This window comes from Sarcophilus harrisii, chromosome 5 (genome assembly GCF_902635505.1).
Source record: "Sarcophilus harrisii chromosome 5, mSarHar1.11, whole genome shotgun sequence".
Classification (NCBI taxonomy): domain Eukaryota; kingdom Metazoa; phylum Chordata; class Mammalia; order Dasyuromorphia; family Dasyuridae; genus Sarcophilus; species Sarcophilus harrisii.
In genome coordinates, this window is record NC_045430.1 from 91,613,523 (window position 1) to 91,637,853 (window position 24,331).

Sequence of the window (24,331 nt, forward strand, 5' to 3'; positions counted from 1 at the left end):
AGTGGACAACTACATCTATCTTAATGAGCGCCTCCATTACTGAAGTTCTAGTGGATCCTGGAGACCATTTAAGAGGCAGACGAGCTCCCTACTTCGAGTATAGGTTGGGTTCTTTGTGACTAGTTCCGACTCTAAGGACTGCGCCTGCCTCTCCTGAAAAGCCTGCAGCCACAGCAAACTCCTTTTCCCAGAATCCCTTGCGTTTTAGAAGCAATTTCCGAAACTCCATATTTCACGATTAGTCTGCACCTTGTGCAGACTCCAACTCCCAGCATTCCAGTCCTTAGGAGCCTCGAAGCAGACTGCATCTCCCAGCCTGCCCCGGGGCTCGGCAGGACGTGCCGGCGCCTATAAGAGCGGGGGCGCAGCGGCCGCAGCCTATTGTTAGTCGGAGCCGGGGCGGTTCTGGGTGCTCGCAGCCGAGGGAGCAGGAGCCGCCCGCTCCCCGCCGCCGGCCGGCCCTCCCTCCCTCCCTCCCTTCCTTCCCCCGCCGCCCTCAGAGCTCCTGGACCCGTGGCCACGGCTCCCGGGGCTCGCTTCCCCTTCCCTCCCTCCCTCCCTACCCTGGGCCTGGGCGGCGGCGGCAGCGGGGGCGGCAGAGACCTTCGCGAGAAGCGGAGGCGGCGCCGGCGGCGTCGGGGTCGGGCCGGTAATGGGCCTGAGGGCTGCGGGGAGGAGCGGGCGAGCGGCCGCTGGACGCGAGAGCGGGAGCCGGGGAGGGGGCGGGGTCGGCGGCGAGAGTGGGTGTGGTGGGAGGGCAGGTAGGGGTCCGCGGGGCTCTCCGAGTGTCCTGCGGACGGGGAAGACACGAGCCCCGGACGTGAGACGGGCATCACCCGGCCAGAGGAAGGAGAGTGGGTTGGGAGCGAGGGGCCCAGTCCAGGGAGCAGAGTGGGGAGACAGGCTGGCCAGTGGGGAGCGCGGTGGGGGAGGGGGGCTGGGGGTTAGAATGAACAGGAAGGTGAAGGGGTCATGGAAATGGCTCAGTGAGGCCAGTGTCCATCAGTCAGTCCATTTATTTAGTAAAATGCCTTCTTCCCGGGCGCTGCGCTAAACCCAGGAGCCTTAGGTTGTCCAGGAATATACAGAAATATGCTTCCAGATAAAGTTGTAATATTCATTTTCCTAAGCTTTAGGTAGCATCACGTGACCTTTTTAAAAAACATAATCTTTACCCCGTTTCCCACTTCCCCCAAGTTTCTCATTATTCCATTTGTGCCCACTGAGGTCTCGTTTCCTTCACACATACTTTTTTTTTAATAACTTGTAAGACTACCTATTTCATAAAGGAGCTGTTGAAGTTATCCTCATGGAAAGCCTTTGTCCTTTAATTGTTAGGTCAAGTTCAATCCACAGTTGACTGTGATTTCTATGCCCTTTCTTAGCTGCTGTTCTTGCAAGGCCTCGGGACTAAACTCTTGCTGTGGGCCATGATCAAGCGTTGGCCTTCAGGGTTTAATGGTTTCTGCCCCAGTCTTAACTTTCTCACAAAGAGCCTAGCTATGCTCCGAAGGCTAAGGGTTTCTAAGATAGGGACATTAGTTCCCATTTTGATCTTAAGGGTGGATGAAGTGAAAGAGGCCCTATCTGCAAAAGGATTTCATTTTGGAAAATGAGAAGGAATGAGTAGATGATTCACATTTAAATGCCCAGTTTAGGCAAAGGGAAAAGAAAGGGTTTAGGCATACTTTATGAGTCCTAGGTGTGTAAGAACAGATCTGGTCGAGAATGACCTCATTATTTGGGGCCTTCCCCTCAGTCGTAGAAAGCAGCTAGTTGTCCAGCTTAGATACATTTGTGACCTTTGTTGGACAAGTCCCTTATGCTCTCTGGACCTCAGTTTCTGTCTCTGTAAAAATTAAACGACTAGATGGCTCTTCCCAGTTGTCAGTGACTTAAGATTCTTCCGAGTCCGAATTTCTGAATATCATTGAACCAGAGATAGAAGCAGTCTTCAAGATCATCTCAGTGGTTGAAGAGAGTCCATCCTGCCTCTAATTGTAGCTGGAAGAAGGGCTTACTCAATGCTTTTCTGGTTCCATAAACTTTAATTGAAAGCTCATCACCATCCAGAGACTTGAAGCTACAATTAACTACTTTACTTTAACATTCTTAACAAGAAGAAAATTCTTGTGGACTTTGTAGCACAGAAATAGGTCAAACGCTTAATTTTTCTGATTATTTTAATTTTTTAAAAGAGATTCACATGTCACCTGTAAATAATACATTTGTTATCTCAAAAAAAAAAAAAAAACCCACAAATTTCCTTCACAAATCCTCATGATATGCTTGGTGGTAGGAGTAAGCTTCAGAAGCCTGGAAAAGTAGAGCCCTTTCTGTATGTTGAATCTTTATTAAAATTTAGGCATAATGAAATCCTCTTTTTATTTATCCTAACTTTCAAATGTGCTACTTCATAGAACTTTGATAACTATAGACTGGTGGGAATATTAGTAATAAAAGGACCTTTAAATGCAACATAAAATGACAGCCTTTATGCTAGTTACCCTTTAGTCTGATATTTAAAAGTTCCTATGAAGAGTTTCAATGTTTTCTCCATGATCATTATTTGTTTTAGGATTTAGTCATTTTGATATTTTAACAGACTAATAGGTCATATTCCTGGTTTTGGAATTGAAATTTATTTGTAACTAGTGCACTGATTTATTTGTGTAATTGAATTAGTATGTGTATGTCTGAAGAAAGCATGCTGAAGGGAGACTACGGAGATGGATTTCTACATAAGGTTTGAAAGGTGAATTTGCTGAGGTAAAAGGCCAATTGAGACCCTTTCTTTGCCAAATATTGCAAAGAACAGTCATTTTCAAGTTGTTGTAGAAGTGTTGTCAACTCTGGGGTATTTGGATTGGGAAGATTTAGTGAAAAGTGATAGATTAAATGAGTTGAAAATTAAGGCTGCAATTGATTTTGATCTAAGACAAGTAAGTCTTTAAGGTTAGTCAATAGTCAATGTAAGGTAAAAGAATTTAGAGCAGCAGCTTATAGAATTTTACCTTAAGTATATGAAATAATTAAAATGTACCAACATTTAATTTGCATATTATTTCATTCTCAGGACATTTTCAAGGTAAAATGTTATTGCACCTCTACAAAGTTTCTCCGCCATTGGCTCAGAAAACCTTATTCCAGAAGTATGTAACAGAAAGGAAGAAATACTGGCAAGGGGAAGAAAGGAACTTTTTCCCAACGCTAGCCACTGTTCCCAGTCTAGATAAAAAGTTACCTCGAGATGAGAACCACAAGAAAGTGTGGACTAAGACACTGGAAGGTTATTGGGGATTGTGTAGAATTCAGAAGTAGACTATAAGCTCTTTTTGAGGCTGTACCAAATATAGGGAAAGACCATTCACCTACTTTTAACACCCAGCAGAACTTGCTGAGAGTAAAGCCTGAGGCTTGTGTTTAAACTGTATCTGAGAAAGGGGGGTTTCCATTTAATTTGGTTTTTTGTTGTAGCAGACAAGGTATTTATTGAAATGTAGTAGGAAAGAAAATATAATTAGTCTTCTTATCCTCATATCTTCATGCACACTTTGAATGTGAGATTTTGCGTATATTGTTGGTGATAAGAATGGATAAAGATGCTTAAGGTAAAATCAGAGCTAACATAGATCTCAGATTTAGACCTAACAAGACCTTGAGAGTCTTATATCTTGATGAAATGAAGCCCCTATTTAGGTTAAATGGATCGCCCAAGATCATACAGATCACAAATGGCAGCATGAAGGTTTGACAGAAATCTGTCTTCATTCTGTCTTTCAGTAACTGAAATTTTCCTGAACTCATTTATTCTTTCCACTGTCTTAGCATTGGTAGGTCTGATGACATCTGATATCTGAAGAACAGTGTTAATAGGACTAAGGACTATGCTTTTATTTTAATTAAAACTACTTATTTGGAGCCTAATTTTTCCCCTCCTAGTCTAATTTCTTTAGGCATGTGCAATTTTTTTTTTTTTTTTGTGTATACCTAACATGCATGGTAGCAATGGGTTCCTGCATGATATATACATCTATTTGTGGCTTGAATCCTCACAAGATAGCACTTGGAATTTTGATGAGGCCTGATCAAACCATAAGTAAGTGCTCTTTGAAACCTTCCAATATAGAATCACACAAAGCTGGCTGGGTATTTAATGTAGTCCCTCTCTGTATAGAAAAAAAGCATGCAGGCAGATGAGAGGAACTAAGCACAGAATTTATTCTTTTCCTTAGTGTGAGCAGGGCCATCAAAAACAAGTATTTGAGCTTTGGTGTTTGATGATAGCCCCTCAACAGGAATCCCTAACCTCCACAGGATGTGCTGGATAGCTGCTCTGCAACCGTGCAACCCAGTCTTTCTGGACAGTGTTATTATTCCTGATGCATAATTAGCAACTAGTGAGATCATAGTCTGGGCAATTTGGGCATTACTGAGTCAAAGGAAAAGTACCTGTTCCTAGGCTCTATGACTGATGCTCTGTGAAACAAACTCCCTTATCCCAGGAAATTGGGATCCAAGGATGGAAGAAGAAAATTATTTGTCTCCAGAGGTGTTGATGCAGCTAAACTCTTCTGTCATGTTCCAGTGTGCTTATGAGATAATCAGCTCCCAACAAAATTGTTTCACCTTTTTGTGTTGTGTTTCTTTTTGATGCTGGTTCTTTCTGTGTTTCAGAGGCTGAGGTTTAGTTTGATGCACAGATAACTGTCATAATCAACTAGATTTTATCAAGCCCCTACTCTTAGATACTTGCAGATATAAGTCAAAGCAGTTCTTGCCCTCAAAAAGCTTACAGCCTGTGAGGGAAGAGCCTGTTGGGGCTGTAGATCAGGAAAAGCCTCATAGTATGGGAGCCACTTGAGTCTTGAAGGAGATGGAAGAGATGAGGGCTGGCCTGCATCACCCTCTGAGTTGGCAGATTGAGTGAGGAGAAGGACCAAGAGCAGTTTGATTGGACAGTGTTGTGTATAAAGGGCAACTTGAGGGGAGGAAAAGGTGGAGAAGTGCTTTCTACATACTACAATCAGTGGAGAAGCCCTGAAGTTTCTTTAGTAGGGAGTGATGTGGTCAGACCTGTGCTCTAAGAAAATTACTTTAGGGAGGAAGAATTGGAGTTGAGAATAAATGAAGGGAGGCAGCTATGTAGTAGTAGCCTAGGCAAGAGGGTAATAAGGTACTGAATTAAGGTGGTGGCTCTGAGAGTAGAGACTTGGGGAAAGAAGGAAACAAATACAGAAATTAATGCAGAAATAGGAGAGTTTGTGAAAAGGATGCATTGGGGAAAAGGGGATCTGATTGTGTTTTGGACATGCCTGTGTCTGGTTTGATATGTCCCAAAAGACTGCTGTTGACACAGGACTATAACTCAGGAGAAGGACTACGACTGGTTATGTAGCTCTGGAAGTGATTTTCATGGGCTGCTAGGTGGCACGGGGATAGAGTACTCAGACTGAAGTCAGGGAAACTCATCTTTGTGAGTTCAAATCCACCCTCAGACACTCACTAGCTGTGTGACCCTGGGTGACTCTGTTTGCCTCAGTTTTCCTCATCTGTAAAATGAGCTGGAAAAGGAAAGGGCCAACCAGTATCTTTGCCAAGAAAACCCCAAATGGGGTCATGAAGAGTTGGACGGGACTGAACTATAGTTATCTGCATAGAGAAGATGTAAAACAGCCACTAATCTCATTCCTTTCTTCATTATCTAGACACTGTTCATCTTGATCCTCATAGGAAAAATACTCTGACCAGACCAAGGAAAGACCATTCATAGCTAGTAGCATCCTAGAGAATCGAGAGTCTAAAAAGTCCACTGGGAAATATTCAGGGACAAATGAGGGCTAGACCAAGTCTATTTCTGGCTTTCTCTTCTACTATCACATGTAGTGCTGACCCAGAAAGGGTGGGTGGGGTATCTGACTTGAAAACATTTAAACTGACAAAATTTTTAACTCTAAATGCCAAGGAGCAGAGATCCTACATTTTGTATTTATCTAGAAGCCACTTCTGTCATTTCCAGAGGACTATGGCTTGAATTCTGGACCCCCCCAAATCCTCGGAATAATAGCTGATCAGGGCCTGCCCTTCACTAGGAACTCTGGGGCTAGGATTCTAGTTAAAAGATTTCTACTGTGGAGGTGATTGATTCAGACATTCTTCCTTGGATGCTGTTTATAAGAATCTGCCCTATTGATGTGATTAGGACAAAATTGTCAAACTGTTCTGTGTCTCTGTTCCTTTTCCAGTATTTTCCATAAGACAAAATATATGAGACTCTGGAGGCTGAGGAAAACATAAAATCAGGAAATAGTGTGGGACTTTGCAGAGGAATAACAAGGAAACATCCTGATCTTTGACGACTAGATTCCAATCATATAGAGAAAGTAGATGACTTTTTGCCCCATATGTGATGGAAAGAAAAGGTAGTTGAAGGGTTTTTGATAATAAATGGAGCCATCTTAGACTGGTTTAGAACAAACTCTAACCCTGTTCATTTAGGAGCTTTAAGCTTTTATCATTTTGGGGAAGGGAAAAGAACCTGGCTGTAGGTTTCATAATAGGGATCATGTTAATATCTGTCTCTCTCCCTATTTTCTTTCCAAGCAGAATCCTCATGAACCTGTCTAGCTGGTGGTGAATGGGGGCTTTAGGGCCTTTATAGTGGGCTCCCTAAGGAAGTCCCTTCAAGACCAATGGATGCATTCACGAGCTCGAGTCTCAAGAGGAAATTTGAAGATGTGGATGTGGGCTCTTCCATTTCTAACTCAGATGATGAAATCTCTAGCAGTGACAGTGCTGACAGCTGTGACAGCCTTAACCCTCCTAGCACTGCTGGCTTCACACGTGAGTGAGCTGTCCCTTCTTTATACCTAACTTCTCCTCAAATTCTAGAACCAGGGCCTTGGGAAAGTTGTGTCTGCTTAGCTTCAGTTCAATTCCACAAGTATACAGTTCTGTATAAAAAGATACTACGTTCAGTTCTGAGGATACAAAAATGAAATAGTTTTTGCCTTTTAGGAACTGACATTCCAATGAAGGGCAATATACAATGCATACAAAGAATTAATGCAAACTAATTTGATGAGAGAGAGAATCCTTTTCAGTTCTTCCTACTTTTTTTTGTCACAAACTTTCTTAGGACTATTCAATTGCTCAGATTTCTAAGCTCAGGGTAACTTTACTTCTGTTCATTTTACTCATACCATATAATATGTGAAATTCCAAGATTCACAAAGTATTTTGGGAATCTGCAACTGTACCAAGATATGAGTTACATGTGAATAACTTGTAGAAATACAAAGTCCTTGTTTATTATTTAGGCCTCACTTGGGGAAAAAAATGAATTCAGTAACAGATTCAAAAAATAGTAAATAGTATAATATCCCAAATAAAATGATTTGATACTTTAGAGATCTTTTGTCAATACAGTTTTTTCCCTCCACTGACACAAGTAGCACATTCTCTTTTCTACTTAGGTTAATCTTCTAATGATGAAACTCTCTAAACTTAGCTAGGATAAGACATACAGAATGTTACAGAGCCATACCTGAAGATTGTTTAGCTTGTTAAAGGATTTTACAGAACTTGAATTCTTTTGGAATAGTCTTTGAAAACCTTTGCCACAAATAAGGCATTGGAATAGAATCTTCACAAAAGTTATATTTTGATGAAAAAAATATATAGTTTAAGAAAATTAAAACAACTTATTTATTTTGCAATTCCTTTACAACTCTTTGTGTGTACTTAAAAAGTGCTGTTGCTTCAGTTTTTAATATATATTTTTAAAATTGTTTATATTTACCATTTTTTGATAGAATGTTTTATTATATTGATAAATCACAATTTATTTGGGGCAGCTAGGGGAAGCGATGGATAGAACGCCGAGCCTGGAAGTAGGAAGAGCTAAGTTCAAATCTGGCCTCAGACACTTAACTAGCTGTGTGACCCTGAGCAAGTTACTTAACCCTGCTTGCCTCGGTTCCACATCTGTAAAATGAGCTGGAGAAGGAAATGACACAACACTCCAGTAGCTTTGCCAAGAAAACCCCAAATGGGGTCATGAAGATGGGACAAGATTGAAATGATCAAACAACAATGCAATTTATTTAGCCTTTACTAATCATTAGATATATTTATTGTATTTTTTAATTACAAAGATATAAATTGTTTTGCATGGATTTTTTTTTCTTTTTAATAACTTAATCTTAGTCAAAAGACCTAAAAAAGATTGTTTTTTCCTTTTTAATAGCATTCAAAGGATATAATCCTAATATTAAGATTTTAGATGAAACAGCTTGCCAGAATTACTAGATTGCTCTCCCAAAAAATTGTTCCTCTTGTTATATCAAGTGTAATGTGTACTATTTTTCTATCATCTTCTTCTATCCTTTTTTTGTTTGCAAAAATTTGATGGAAATGAAATATTACCTCAAAGTTGCTTTTATATAACTATTAGAAAGTGAAGGGTTTTAAGTCACTCTTAACAACGTACATCCTGTTTTTAAACTCACCATTTACATTCTTTGAACATTTAATCTTTCAAGTATGAGAATGGAGAAAGAAGAATTGAGAGGGTTAGTGGATGAGTGTTCACCTTTAAAAGGTACCCCAGGAGATGAGGGGGAAACTACTAATGAAAGGGTAGAAACTAAATTAACAACATCCTTTATTTGATGACACACTCTGCTCTCTCATTTGCCTTCAGCCACATCTATCTTGAAGCGGCAGAAACAACTCCGGAGGAAGAATGTACGCTTTGATCAGGTGACAGTGTACTATTTTGCCAGGCGCCAGGGCTTCACCAGTGTGCCCAGCCAAGGTGGGAGTTCCTTGGGCATGGCCCAGCGCCACAATTCTGTGAGAAGCTACACGCTCTGTGAGTTTGCTCAGGAACAGGAGGTCAACCACCGGGAGATCCTCCGTGAGCATCTGAAAGAGGAGAAGCTGCATGCCAAGAAAATGAAGGTGCTCAGAGGGAAGGGATGCAGGGGACATAACTTGAGCTGGTCAGTGCCTTGGAGAAGGGGGAAGGACATTTGGGTCCTTGGGTTTTTCCCCTCTATAACATAACACTAATACAGTGAGGAGCTTTGCAAATAGGTACCTTACCTTCCTAAAAGGGGCTCCAACTTTGCCTGTGCTTTTCAGTTTGCTTAATATGTGACCAAGCATCGGGCTTCATGGAGTGACAGTTCTATCACTGTTTACATTTATTTTCAAATTATTGTCTATAGGCTCATAAAACTATGTGGTTTTTTTTCTTTTCATCCATCTCCCACCTAGGAAATGACCCCTTGTTTGGCTACTCATGTTTCATTATACTATTACCAAATTTAACACTCAGATAACTATTGATAAGACCATAGTCATCCTTTCACAACAGAAGAACCTTAAAGATTAGGAAGGAGGAGGGCCATGGCAGGCCATTTCACTCAATTCCTATGTTCAAATATTTGCTGCCGATACCAAACCATTTGGGGCTTTGCAGTTCCAAGTACAGAATCATATCTTTGGGATTTCTATCTTCCATAGTCCCTAATTTGAGAAACACTGCTCTAGATAGTCCAGTTTGTTTTGAATCCACATGACTTAATCATATTCAGAAACTCAGTGAGTAGAAAACAGAAGTGTGGTGGGACTAGAGGAATTTCAGTCAGAGATTGCAATTGTATGTAAGTCTTACCTTATTTCCAGTTCTGTTTGAGAACTATGAGTCTGCAGTCTGCTTTGCCCTATTCTAATGGGCACGACATTTTGTAGTATTCCCTTGCTTCTAGATGTTCAAGAACTCCATCATTGGCCCCATAACCACAACTTGGCAAATAGACACTGATCCATTTGCTATTCCAAGTTTATGGGCTTCCTCCCCTCTCTCCCCTAGAAGAAATGTCCTGGCTCCTGAATCTGGCAGAGGGATGCCCTGCCAGAGGGATTCCATCCTGACCCTAAGGGACACCCTGGCCCCTGTAGAAGCCCCCAGGGCAAAATCAGGTAAACCAAGACTTGTTTTGAGAGTTCTGCTTGTTTGCAGGAAATTGAGCCAAAAGCAACTAATGCTGAATTCAATAAAGATTTCTGTGTCAGAAGAGAAACTCTCATCTTTTGTTTCCAATTTGCTCCTTTTTGAGGGATTTTCTTTCCTTTGATTTCAGTAATAATAATTTCATATGACAGAATACTTTGTATCTATTGTCTCATTTGATCCTCAAAACATCCTTGTGAGACTGGCAGAAGAAGTATTGTTTTTATTTTATGAGCAATGCCATATCTGCAAAGGGAAACTGACTTATCCTAAGACTAGGCAAAGCTGGAGGTTTGGAAGTCCAGGTCTTTTAATTCCCAAGTCAGTCATTATTTGTTATCTTACTCATCTTTTCTTTTTTGATAAGATTCAGTCAGAAACGGTCTTCAGACAAGTCATTATCCTATTAATAGTTTTTTATACTTAATATCTGTAGGCACTTGTTTATATGGATAAAATAACTGCTTTCAGTCGTGGAATAAAAATGTTAAACTCGTCCTCCTTAGGTTCATTAAAGCATCTTTGAAACAACTCTAGTAGCACACAGGAAATAACAGAGATAGATACTTTTCTCCTCTGCCATGTTATAATTGTTTTTAAGCTTTTATAAATCCCTGTTAATGTGGGAGTAATTCAGAGGAACACTTTGATCTGAGATCATTCTCTGATTCCTGGACATTTTATTGTTGGAGTTCTACAGGATGCTTTGAGTTTATATTTGTAGGATGGGTTTTTGCCATGAGTCAGTCCATGAAAGTGAGTGAGCCATTGACACATATGAGTCTAATCATCAGGCCACACATTGAATCCAAGTTCAAGTTCCTTAAGGATGGGTTATCCAATTCCTGGTGTCAGTGTCCTATTCCTTTTCTGCCATCATAAATTTCTACATATGCACAGGATTGTATGACTCATATGTGTTCTGAGTTCACATAAAAACTGCCCACTAGGGAACCTTTTGCTTCCGTTTCTGAAATCTTTGCCATTTCATATGCTCCATCTTGAGATTACATTTGACAACTCTAATGGCCTATAGTTATCACTTCTGACTGCCTTGGTGAAGTGATGTCTGCTTCATCAAAAGCTGTAGGATTTTGAGTCTATTTATCATGTGCTTTAAGAAGGCACACCACTTGTTTTCCTCCAATTTCTGGAAACTCAGTGGTAAATCTTTCTACAACTGCTTTAAGATAATGGGTCCTGTGTTTTGTTAATATTAAATAGATCAGGTTTTTGTAAGGCTCTTTTTCCAATCTCTTATGGTCCATTTCATTGCTCTAAAAGTACATTAAGACCAACATTGCATTGGTGGTGTTTGACATGTATTTTTCCAGTTAAGTTTTTGATTTCAGGATGCCATTAAATTTCTTGACATAGTCAACCACAGCCTTCTCTTTGATAGGTTTATGTTCACAATATATCTTGCCAAATACCCAAATCATTTATTGATGTTACTTTTCATCCACTGGTTTAATGAAACCTCCAGATTCAACTAAAGTCTTAGTCTTTAACTTTGCTAAACATACAATAAGAATATATGCTTATTGAGTCCACATGACACTTGGATTTTGTAGGAGAAAGATTCACAAAATAAAGAAACCAATTAATGTACTTGACACATAGCAAGTGCTTAATAAATGCCTTTTCTCTCTCTCTGATTTGTTTCTCAGGAGAGTCATTTAGATTGATTAATGTACACAGTGATTTTATAAGACATTTTGATTTGATTTGCTTTTAATATGTAAGTCAGACTTAGTTCTAACTAAGAAAGATAATTGATAATGGATTTAAGGTTAAGCAGAACCAACTATAAACAGACAATTTAAACTCCTTGAAAAATGCATTGGTGGGGGCAGCTAGGTGGCTCAGTGGATAGAACACCAGCCTTGAAGTCAGGAGGACCTGAATTCATATCTGGTCTCAGACACTTAACACTTCCTAGTTGTGTAACCCTAGGCAAGTCACTTAACCCCAATTTTCTCACCAAAAAAACAAGAAGAAGAAAGAAATGCATTGGTTTTGTATCAATTTTTCTTAACAGAATTGTGTTGGTAACATGCTTCAAAAAAAGGACAATTTTCCATGTGGTTAACAAGTACTTTAACATGCCATGAGTGCAGAATTGAGTCAAAGACTTTGACTCAATCAATAAAGGCAGCATAAACATTGAAGTACTTTCAGAGAAATTAACCTAATAATTTCTAAAATGAATATATAAATTCTTTACACCAAAGCAACTTTTTTGTTTCTTAGCTGATAATGTTGTTTTCTTGTTTTTATAGATGTTTTGTGTGTGTTATAGGCTATGGATGCTTTGTAGCAAGGACATAAATAATTGACCTATATTTTGGAACATGGCTGGTGTTCTCATCTTTCCTAAGAGATAGTGATTCCTTCTGTTAAGAAAGGTGGGTTATATCTGCAAGGAGGAAGCTGGTGAGGGACTCTGGTAGTAATTCATGAGCCCCTCTGACTTGAGTAGCTAATTATGGATCTTCATTGGTCCCTGACCAATGACAGTTGGTTAAACTTGGGAGTTTAATAGAGAAGCCACCGTTTGTCATCTGAAATAGTTCTCTTGTTCAAGATGTTAATGGTACGTAAGTTTGCTGTTTCTCGTTTGATCTATTTGTGTTGAACTTCTTTCAGTCATATAGAGAATCATAAATTCTCCTCCCATAGGAAGGTTCTCTTTCATTTCTAATTTCTTTTATTTCTCAAGATTCTGTAGTAGAGTTTTTGATTGATGTTAAATTGGGTTTTTTTGGTTTTTTGTGTGATTTTGACTTCCTTGTGTCACCTTACCTTTTTGACTTTTGCTTTTTGGTACTGATGAAGGGAATCCAGAATTTCTGATAAGCATTCTTCTCAATTTCTTTCTATTTTTTTGTTATTGTTGCTTTTACTTATGTTTTGTACTATGCATAATTGACTAGTTACTGATATAATATCCAAAGCTTTTCTACAGCTCTTCAGTAGTTCTCACAAGCTACATATGATGGGATTTGATGTCATTCTTCAGGAATATTCCTGGATGATTGTACCTTTTCTTCTGTGTTTCTAATAACCACCACACTTTCAACCATATGGACTGCTGTGTACAAATCTTTTTTTTTATTTTTTTTTTTATTTTTTTTATTTTGTCAGGGTGTGTGTGTTTATGTCTGTGTCTGTGTCCTATTCCTTATCCACTTTTATGGAATCATCCCTCATAATACAGAATTTTTAAAGAGAGGAAGGGGAGGGGAGGAATTCAGTACAACTAACTTTTAAAAAATTACATATTCCTAGTTTCCCACCTTTTGGGGGAAAAAAAGTGAAGAGATTAGTTTCATTTCTTCTTACGAGCCAAGATTAGTCATTATATAGCATTTGGTTTTGGCTTTGTTGTTGTAGTCATTGTATATATTGTTTTGCTGGTTTTACTTGGTATTCATTAAACTGAAATGTTATTATTTCTCTCAAATAGTGTGGAAGAATGAATTCATTTATGATGGTTATAACAGATAGCACCATATTGTAATTAGTTTGTTGTAATCAGTCAGCTGTTTGGATTCTTGACTTAAAAGTAAAAATGAACTTTAAAAAATCTAGTCTTAAGTAAATCCGTCTCACTTTCAAAATAATTAGAAATATCAGTGTTTTATCTTTTTTTTGTTATTAGATGTAATGTACAGGAGTTTGCATTATGCAAAGATCGTCAATGGTCAGGTTCAGAAACCTTTTGTCTCTTCAAATATTAATATCTCTTTGACTTTATCTCAACTTAGAAATGGAATTATATTTTATGATTGCCCTGTACTGATCTGCCACAGATTGTTGTGTGACTTGAAGCTAAGGTTAAACTGACTCTTGCCTATTATTGGTGAGGTCTGTTTCCAGTTTTGTTTATGGTATTTGGTGAAAATGTTCCTGCCTTCAGTCTGTTTCATGTATGTTCTTGGTTCAGAGTAAATATTCTCTGAAGCATTTTTTTAAACAGATTGAATATTTGTATTTCTGATCTGTTCTGATATATCTTGTCACCTTGTGGCACTAAAACATGAATGAATTTCACTTATTCTGCTATCTGAAGTAGTTCATTGTCTGTTTTGAGTTAGTAGGATGAGCCTGCACTACAACCTTAGGATGTCCTCTCCATTTCCTTAATATAGGAGCAGTTGCATCTCACTTGGGTGCTCTTAACCCAATCAGAACCTGATTTGCCATTCATTGTTCTTGTCAGGCCTTCAAAGCTATTATAACACAGCCCATTAAATACATAAACTTAGCTAGCATGTCTTACTTATATTCTTCCATTGTTTCCTCTTTTTATCTTGTGAACTTTAAGGAGGTGGTTAAAAGTATCAGAATATTTATGCTGCATTTTTTACTCAAAAGTGTATTCTTCTCAGAGCCAAAATGTGGTGTTTTTTCTTCTTTAAATATAATATAATAATAAGATGGTTCTCTCTGGGAGAGAGGTTTCTCGGGGAGATTTTCTGGAGGCAAGACTCAGATGTACAAAATGGACCCAGGTAGATTAAGAATGCTAGAGTATTTGCTTGGAAATGGAAAACTGTTCTTTGTATAAAACATGGCATCTTTTAGGGAGATAATTTAAGCCTCTTATGGTAATGCTTAGCCTTAAACCCATCATTATCTCTCCTAAATAGAACTAAGTATGGCTTCCAAGGTAAAGAGGGTGTATTACCAAAATATCTTTTTAATCACTTGATGTACTTAAGCAATGTCAAATTATGTGACTCTCAAAAAAAGAAACAACACATTAAACACTCCTTCATTTCATAGAATCTTTGATAACTGATGAGATCAGTATGTCATTTGAACTCAACAAGCATGAAATTCTTATTGTATACCAATCATGTATCATCCCCATCTCAAAGAACAGAAGGCTCTGACTTTCAAATCTGGAGGTAAAATTGAACCAGTAGATAAAAGACAGTTGCAAGCACTTAGGTCTCTTCCAGGTAAGATGCATCAAACATAAAGCTCTTAGGAAAGAAAGCTGTGGCAATGTATACCTAGAGACTAATTGGAGTCCTGAAATTAAATTTCATTGGGGAAAAAACAATTTTAAAGCAGTTAAATCAGTGTATGCTTCTAGAATTATAAAATGGCCATCAGAGATTTGGAAGGGGGGGGGGGGGAGGAATGCTTGCAAAATTGATGCAGTTAAGGAAGCACAGAACTTATAATCCTAGGGCAACTATGGAAAGATTAATATTTTCTTTCCAAAAGGGAGAAAAATTGATAGACATATACATGTTACATGTACATCATCATGTCTTGACATACATGATCATGAGCTTGAAAAACTTTCAGAAATACTTTTGGAAAATAGAAATCATTTCACTGAACAATACTGAAGGTTGACATTAGCACCCACTATTGTATTTTTCAAATATAGTTGGAAATATTTTTCCTCTGATGGGAGCTTATATAAAACAGCTTAGATTTAGGAATGAAATCCAAAGCCCTCTATAGGTGACATCCACATGTCCACAAAGAAGAATTGTTTCAAGTCATGCAGATTTGCTGATAGAGAAATAGAGGAGTTGATGTTGACAATTGTCACTATCAAAAATTACAGAAAATTTTCCCTTAAGACCAGTCTTTTTGATCAATGTGGATTATGCAAGCCAAGTGTAGAAACGTTGAAAAATTTTAATACCTGTCAGATACCTAGCAAGATATACTACTTGCTTGCTCACTATTTTTCATGGACTGATATATGACAAATTCCACTACAAATACAGACCTCAAAATATCTATAAATTTAATAGAACTGAAAAAGGATCATTATCACACTCTGTTGCCCACAATTGCCTGAATATATATCATTGATCATTAAAATGTGTGAGAAACATTCTTGATAGATATCGCCATACCAAATAATCTTCAAGATATACAGAAGAAAAAGCTTTCAAAATAATAGATACCAGCAGAAGAAATCAAAATCGTGTGGAAATAGAATAGAGTATATCTTCTCTTTGTCCTGATAGCTGTTGTAGTTCTTCCAAGGATGATTTCATCAAATCTATAGAGACTGAGTTTATATCTTAAATTTTTATTTAGCTACAAAAAAGTAGTTATCAACCTGTTCAATAATCCACAGAATATTAACTATTTTAAAAAACAGGATAGCCTCTTATCCATTACCATTTGAACTCTTTTGAAGATGAAAATCACAGTAATACTATTCCAGATCTGTACAATACAATGAAATAGGGGCAGCTAGGTGGCACAGTGGATAGAGCACCAGCCCTGAAGTCAGCAGGACCTGAGTTCAAATGTGATCTCTTAATACTTCCTAGCTGCATGATCCTGGGCAAGTCACTTAACCCTAATTGCTTCAGAAAAAAATAAGAATAATGAAACAGGACTCCTCACCATAAAGCAACTATAGAAAGATCAATATGTCTTTGTCAAAAAGGAAGGAAAGGATCAGTGGACATAATTTGGGCTCATGATAAATAGAAACACTTTTTGGCCTAAGCAAATATTTTGCCAGGAAGTATTTGTGTTTCTCAAATGTGTCTGGAAGTGATTTGCCACTAGATGAAGCCTGTGAAATGGCTGATTCTACAATAGAATTGAATCTGAATGTTGTTTTGGGAGGTGTAGAGAAGGATAAGCATTTATGTAACATCTGCTAGGTTCCAGCCCCTGTGTTCAGCATTTTTTACACTTAAATCATTTGGTCCTCATGACAGTCCTAAAGAAGTAGGGGCTGTCATCCCCCTTTTACAGTTAAGGGCCCTTGAAGAGACAGAAGTTGAGTGATTGTGAGGCCAGATTCAAACTGAAGACTTGCTGACTCCAGACCCACTTGGCTGCCTCTTTAACAGAAGCCTTGAACAAGTATAAGTCATGCAGATTTGTTTGTGAAAATGGAAGGGGCAGTACAAGATGTCTTCTATCAGAAATTACTGAAGGATTAGCTCAGACTTAATATTCAGTGTAGATTATATAAGGAAACAGAAGCTCACTCTTCTTTCATGGAGTGACCCCTACCACATCTTTAGTATCTTGGAGAACACCAGTGATAAAATGTTCAGGAATCTACATGATCACAGACCAAAATGTCCCCCCGATCATAACAGGGATCCATAAATACTTAAGAACATTTCTAACAGACATTATCCCATTGCCAAATACTCATGGCCAAGCCATGTATATATGAAAATATACATAGACCTGGCAGAAGGGATGGAAAATGAAGTAGGAACAGGATACTTCTCATTTTTTGCTGTTTGTTTTGCTGCTCATTTACAGCTGTTTGCTGTATATGCTACAGGACTTGCCCCAATGAGGCCATTAGTGAACCTGGGGAAGATGTTTATGTTCCAGTACTTTTACTCCACTGTGACAGACATTTTATACATATGTGCTATCTGTAGAACATTAAATGTAAAAGATTAATGAGGTAGCATTGAACTAATAATTCATTGGGGTGATACTGTGCCAAGCACTGTGTTAAGCGATGGGGACACAAAAACAAGTCCTCAATTTAATGGAGACAATATGACTATAAGCAACTAAGGGAAGATTGGAGTTAAGTAGGGAAAAGCTTCTAGTAGAAGATGGGAATGAATGGGAATTGAATGAAGCCAGGAGGCAGAAATGAGGAGGGAGCATACTATAGGTTGGCAGGACAGCCCCAAAATACCCAGACTTAGAGGAATGTAGTGTCTTCTAGGACTAGCAAAAAGATGAGTGGCACTGTATTTCAGAGTATTTGGGGATATACAGTGTAAAATGCCTGGAACTATTGAGAACCAACCAGATTCTCTGTTTGACCTTGGAGGGGATAGGGGAATTCCTGGGATTTATTGAGGAAATCCCAGCAACTGAATAGAGAATCACTTGGATTGGATTTATACAATCCATGAAAGGGCTTTCCTGATTACCCTTGTCTCACAAGTGAGGGTTCAAGAGTTGCCCATGGTTACAGTCAGAGGTGAGACTGAACCAAAGTCTTCAGGGAGGGAACTATCATAGCTAGAGTACTGACTCAGTCTTGGCTTGGTTCCTTATTTGGTGATGTGACCCTGTACAAGTCACTTAACTATCCAGCCTATTTCCTAATCTGTAAAATTGGGATAATGTTCTTAACTTATTTTTCTGACTGCTACTACATGGACCTGTTGGGATATATATACCTCATACTCTTGGGATTTGTCTTTTTAGATCTTTATCAGATAAGAGGGTAAGGATGATGGCAAGTGGTAGGTCATGTGACTGGAATGATTAGGAATGAATAAATAAATAAACAAACAAACATTTTCTAAGTTTAGAGATATAAGAAATTCCTGTCCTCAATGAGCTTACAATCTAACCAGAGGACAGGTATGAAAGTAAATATATAGAAAGCAAGCTATATACAAGATAAAATAGGAAATAATAAAGAGGGAAGACACTGGAAGTAAGAGGAATTAGGCTGGCTCGTGGGATAGCATTTCAGATCCATCTTCCTGAGTTCAAATCTGGCCTCAAAGCACTTATCAGCTGTATGACACCAGGAATGTCACTTAACTGTGTTTGCCCTGATTTCCCTTATCTATAAAATGAGTTAGAGAAGGAAAGGGCAAACTACTCCAGTATCTTTGTCAAGAAAATCTCAAGTGGGACCACAAAGAGTTGGGCCCAATTGAAATGACTAAACAAAAAATGGAACACTTCTTGTGGAAAACAATGTTTTGGTTGGGATTGAAAAAAGTAGACTGCCCTTACCAAGTAGCTAGTAGGAACTCTACCATTTGAGTCTTCACCACCACCAAACATTCTTTAGTGATAGCAATTGGCATAGTATGGACTTAGTCACACTGGTATGATAAGCAGATTGATCCTGCAAAAAATAACACAGTGAGCTCTTCTTCCTTCTCCTCCCTTTCCCCTCTGGCATGGTTCTCTCCCTTCTCTTGCAGCATCTTTTTCTAGGGACTTGTTCTTAGCCTGGACTACTGTGCAGTCCTGATGAAATAAGTTAAATTCTTAAGTTACTTGATTTTCATTATGACTCCAGCCTCTTAGTATAATTTGGATTTGATTTCTATGCTGAGCCATCCATGGGTTTTCAGAATTTGCTGCCACAGCTCAGATAGTGGTAATGATTCTCTCATTTCTCTAGATCTCATTTATTCTTAGATCAGAAAACCCAAGCTGTCTATGACTACATATTCAAAATGTATATCACACTCCTCCTATACCAGGTAGAGTGTTTTGTAGATTTTTTGTTTGGTTTGTTTTTGAGTATTCCCAGTGTTATCTTCTCTCTAAAACCTCCCAATGACCCCATTCTTGCTTCTTTCCCTGATGAGATCGATGTATTTCTAGACTAAAGTGTTAGCATGTGTGTAGTTAAACACACTTTCCAGAAGTTGACAACTCATAATGACAGTTTATTCAACTATTATTTTTCCATCTAATATCTTTTTGGTTTCAAGTTAAAGGAAGAGAGGAATCAGGGTTTTGAAAAACCAGTATCCTCTGGGGTTATATGAATAGCTTAAAGTGACATAGTTTGGGCTGCTGCTGCTGTTATCCTGCTCAGGGCTTTTCCCTCAGACCCCAAGGTCATCCTGATGATGGTGTTTCCATTGATTTACCCACAAAGGTAACTTTACTCATCTTTTGGCAGCTCACCAAGAATGGCACGGTGGAGTCAGTGGAGGCTGATGGCCTGACACTCGATGATGTGTCAGATGAGGACATTGATGTGGAGAATGTAGAAGTGGATGACTACTTCTTCCTGCAGCCTCTGCCCACCAAGAGGCGTCGGGCCCTGCTCCGGGCCTCTGGTGTCCATCGAATTGATGCTGAGGAGAAGCAAGAGCTTCGGGCCATCCGACTTTCACGGGAGGAGTGTGGCTGTGACTGCCGGCTGTACTGTGACCCAGAGGCCTGTGCCTGCAGCCAAGCTGGGATCAAATGCCAGGTCAGTGTGGGACTAAAGGTGGTGATTGGGGGTGGCATCTGCAACACAATTAGATTGCCATTGAATATGCATAGATCCATCCACCTAAAAATGATATCTCTCTCCTATGAAGCTTCCAGAAAAAAAGCAAGCTCTGAATGAAGACTAGGTCTCTAGGTGCTTACCAATTGGAGGGGACAATAACATGAGGAAGTTACAATGTCTAGCATACATTGGGTGCTCGGTACTGTTGCCTTCTGAAAAGAGGGTAGCTTAAAGTTTGGCTAGAAGACCGACACCTTTCTTCCCTCTGATTAGGGTCACAGCAGCCCCTTTCCTGAGACAATTTGATGGCACAATGGATAGAGCACTGTTCCTGAAGTCAGGAGGACCCGAGTTCAAATCTAGCTCTTATTAGCTATGATCTGGGACAAGTCAGTTAACCCTGATTGCCTCCAAAAAAGAAAACTTCTCTTTCTTCCAAAATAAGAGCAGAAATGATATGTGCTCTGGTTGAGAGAGCCAGAAAGACCTTTCTAAACTTCAGGTTCTTCATCTGTAAAATGGGGATAAGTCGTGCTTATAGTACCTAGTTACAGAGCCATGGTGAGGATCAGGTGATTTGATGCCCATAAAGAACTGGAGAGACCTCAGAGCTCTATCCAGGATGGTACCTTATCCTGGTGGAGAGAAAACTGGCTCTGGGGTCAGAAGTCATGGACCTTCAGGACTAGCTCTTAGCCATTCTGGCAGGGTGAGTGATGCTGGAAAAGTCCCGTAATCTCTTGGTGCCCAAAAGCTCAGTACAAGTACCCCTACAGAACCACTTTGGGAGGTTAAAACTTCCCTGACTTATACAAATGAAATCATGGACTTAGCACCTCTTCTCTCACCTTAAATGCCCCAAAATACCACTCTCCTGATGTCTGTCTACCTTTTTAGGCAAATGACAGAGGGAGACAATTGTTGTTCTCCTTTGAGGCAGAATTATTTTGTCCTGAAGTGGCCATTTTGTACTTTACTGCAAAGAAATTTAACACAAACCTGTCTTTGCAGACTCTTCTTATTCTTGAGTTGCATCCGACTTCTTGTGACCCTAGTGGGGATTTTCAGGAACTGCCTTTCCCCACCTCATGTTACAGATGAAGAAATTGAAGCGAACAGGATTAGATGACTTGACCAAGGTCTCCCAGCCAATGTCTGAGGCCGGGTCTGGTACTGGTGATTCCAGTACTGAGCTGCCCCGCAGTCTCTCTTAGAAAGTAAATAACTTTTTTTTTTTTTAATTGAATAGCCTTTTATTTACAGGATATATGCATGGGTAACTTTACAGCATTAACAATTGCCAAACCTCTTGTTCCAATTTTTCACCTCTTACCCCCCCACCCCCTCCCCTAGATGGCAGGTTGACCAGTAGATGTTAAATATATTAAAATATAAATTAGATACACAATAAGTATACATGACCAAAACGTTGACAGTAAATAACTTTTGAAATGAATGGAGCTTATCTGCCTGGCCAGTGCCTTCCCATGTATTTTATTGGAACTGAGTCTCATTTCTCCCTGTCCCTTCTTTTCTTCCTCCTTAATCCCCTGTACGGTTCATAAGGTGGATCGCATGTCCTTTCCATGTGGCTGTTCCCGGGACGGTTGTGGAAACATGGCAGGGCGTATTGAATTTAATCCAATCCGGGTCCGGACTCATTACCTCCACACCATCATGAAACTGGAGCTGGAAAACAAGCGACAGGTGAGCCGCGTACCAGCCCTAGAAGAGGAACTCTCCCCAGCCCCTAGTGGCGACCTCCCCGGTACTCACGACTCAGAGACCCAGGATTTCCAGGAGTTCATTGCTGAAAATGAGACTGCTGTGATGCACCTGCAGAGTGCTGAAGAGCTGGAGCGGCTCAAGGCAGAAGACTCCAGCGGCTCCAGTGGCTCCAGTGCCAGCCTGGACTCGAGCATTGAGAGTCTTGGAGTGTGTATCTTAGAAGAGCCCCTTACGGTTCCTGAGGAGCTGTGCCCAGGCCTTGCTGCCCCCATCCTCATCCAAGCCCAGCTCCCCTCAGGCTCTTCAGTCTTATGCTTTGCTGAGAACTCAGAACACCCAGCTACCCCCACGGCCAGCGAACCCTCTTATTTGAACAGTGGCCCTGTGGTCTATTACCAGGTGGAGCAAAGGTCAGTCTTGGGAATGAAGGAGGAACCTGATTCAGAAGCATCTGAAATTCCCCCTTCATTTCCCATAGAAAAGGATTTGAGTGTCTTTTCTCTCCCTGCTACCTCATTGGTGGCCTGTAGCCCCACAGACCCAGCTGCCCTCTGTAAACCAGAGGTGGGGAAAATGCCCACTTCCGAATCCTTACTGCCAGAAAGCTGTAACCCCGAAGGGCCTGAATGTGATGATTTCCACCCCCCCTGGTCCCCACCAAACCTTCCCTTCCGCACAGACAGTGAGGAAGGCTGTGGGGTAGAACAGGCCCCAAACGGGCTCTGCGATCAGGGTCAGCCTCCTAAGGACTCCTCTCTGGCCCTCCCTCTGCCAGTGTGACCTAAGGGACATTGTCCCTCTCCCAATATCTATTTATTCACTTATTTTATCTAATACTATTTTAAAACAAAACTGAAAGAAGCCACTGCTGCTCCCAAGTTATTTTGTTGGGGTCCGTGGAGAATGGGGGATGGGAGGGATATGGGGGGCGGGGGTGGGGAATGGTGTTTGTACAGATATTTTAAAAGAAAGGAAAGACAGATACAAGGAAACTGAACTCCAGCTTTTGATCCCTTGAAGGGTCTTGGTGCACAGGGACTGTACTGTCTTAAAACTCTTGAGATTTCTGGGCCATTGGAAGGAAGAGGCTAAGGTCTCACAAGCCGTTCTTTTCTGAAGGGACCAGAAGCTCTTGGAAGAGCTTGGCAGATAAAATGCCCCTTTCCCTTGAGTCTCCCTTCCTGCCAGGGGCCGGATAGAAGCTAGTTTTCACCCGTTGTTGGGCTGACACACATCTCATGCAAGAGTCTGATGGCATCTCAGATTTGGATGTCATGTGGTTCCCTGTTGTGAGAGGGGAAATGGCTGAAACAGGCCTGCTGTAGGAACCTCAATGATCCATAATAACAAGCCACCCTCCTGTCTGATTAACTAATGAGTCTTTGAAACAGTTGGCATTCTCTGACCAATTCCCTATAATGGAAGCTCCTAGAAGGAAACTTGAGCATGGGCTTTTCTGTCACTGCCCCAGCCTTTCAGACCCTTGGCCAAAAAGCTGTAGGTGGGGTCTCAGTCCTGGATGTGCCGTGCAAGCAGTTTTTTCTTTGGGGAATGTGGTGCTGTTAATGAGGAATGTGGCCAGCAAGGTCTACAATTCTAATTTCTGCTCCTCCCTTTCTACATTATAACACCAGCCTTTCTTGGGATAAGGAATCAGGGGAGAGGAAGGCCTTTACACTGCTGTCCACCTTAGGAACTGAATTGCAAATATCCAGCGGGTCCCTTAGGCTTGGATGATGCTTTTAGCTCTTTTTTAAAAAGTCATTTGTCAGGTACTAGTTTGAAAGCTCTAGATAGTTCTAGATTTGAAAGGATTGAAGTTGGAGACATTTTGTGGAGTATTTTTTGAGATCTGCAGAGTAAGACTAAGATGCAGTCCCATCCTGAAGCAGAGAATGAAATGGCTGTTTCTGTCTCTTATGCTCCAAGACCTCCTTAGACTATCAATGAATCTTCCTTATAAATGATAATTACCTCTGCTTTCTTAAAGAGGAAGAAATAAAAACACTACTTTGGACTCAGTTATCTCCTATTCTCCTAATAAGGTGAGCAGAAAGTAGAGAAAAATATGAAGCATTTGTGCTACACACACGAGTTTTATCTGCTTGCTTGCTTTTAGGGGCTGGTGGTTTAAATGTAATGTTTAGCCAAAGCATTTCAGCTGTAACCTCTTATCTTTGCTGTTAACTGAGTCTGAAACCCTTCTATTTCATAATTATGCTCATTTTGGCCCCTTCTGCAATTCTCTACATTCTTAATTTTTCTTGTCTAACCAAATATGGCATTCCTTCCCTGAATTGCATTTCATTGCTTGATGCATTTTCCTCTAATGCACCTAGAGATTAACCAATCTTGAACTACGTTTACCTGGTGCCATCAGTTCACAGGGACTGGATTACAGGTAAATTTCTTTTCTCTAGAGAAAGGATCATTTTGTAATTTTTAGTGCCAGCTTAGGAGGGATATCAGATACATTGGATCTAGAAAACAGCTTTCTATCAATCATCACAGAGGCAGTCCCAACCCATGCTATATTCAATCTGGAAAATTAATTCTTCATGTAATCCCTAAACAAACAAAATTCTGTATTCCTAATATACACTGGCCCTTCACTTTTG

The 24,331-nt window shown here is 40.0% G+C and overlaps 1 protein-coding gene across 2 annotated transcripts; it reads left to right on the forward strand.

Annotated features, from left to right (window-relative positions):
- The first annotated feature begins 361 nt into the window (after positions 1-361).
- CSRNP2 (cysteine and serine rich nuclear protein 2) lies at positions 362-23,747 on the forward strand. Of its 2 annotated transcripts, XM_031937879.1 has the most exons (6): positions 362-649; positions 6,246-6,422; positions 6,607-6,843; positions 8,705-8,964; positions 19,665-19,961; positions 21,552-23,747. In XM_031937879.1, exons 3-6 carry the CDS (start codon positions 6,693-6,695, stop codon positions 22,491-22,493), a joined length of 1,650 nt encoding a protein of 549 aa, XP_031793739.1. In that variant the 5' UTR covers positions 362-649; positions 6,246-6,422; positions 6,607-6,692; the 3' UTR covers positions 22,494-23,747. The 2 variants fall into 2 exon arrangements, with proteins under 2 accessions (XP_031793739.1, XP_031793738.1); XM_031937878.1 differs by lacking the exon at positions 6,246-6,422.
- The last annotated feature ends 584 nt before the right edge of the window (positions 23,748-24,331 follow it).

Coding starts and splice junctions, on each gene's coding strand:
- CSRNP2 (XM_031937879.1), top strand. CDS start 6,693: ATGGATGCATTCACGAGCTCGAGTCTCAAGAGGAAATTTGAAGATGTG. Junction 6,844..8,704: donor TAGCACTGCTGGCTTCACAC/GTGAGTGAGCTG, acceptor ATTTGCCTTCAG/CCACATCTATCTTGAAGCGG. Junction 8,965..19,664: donor TGCATGCCAAGAAAATGAAG/GTGCTCAGAGGG, acceptor ATCTTTTGGCAG/CTCACCAAGAATGGCACGGT.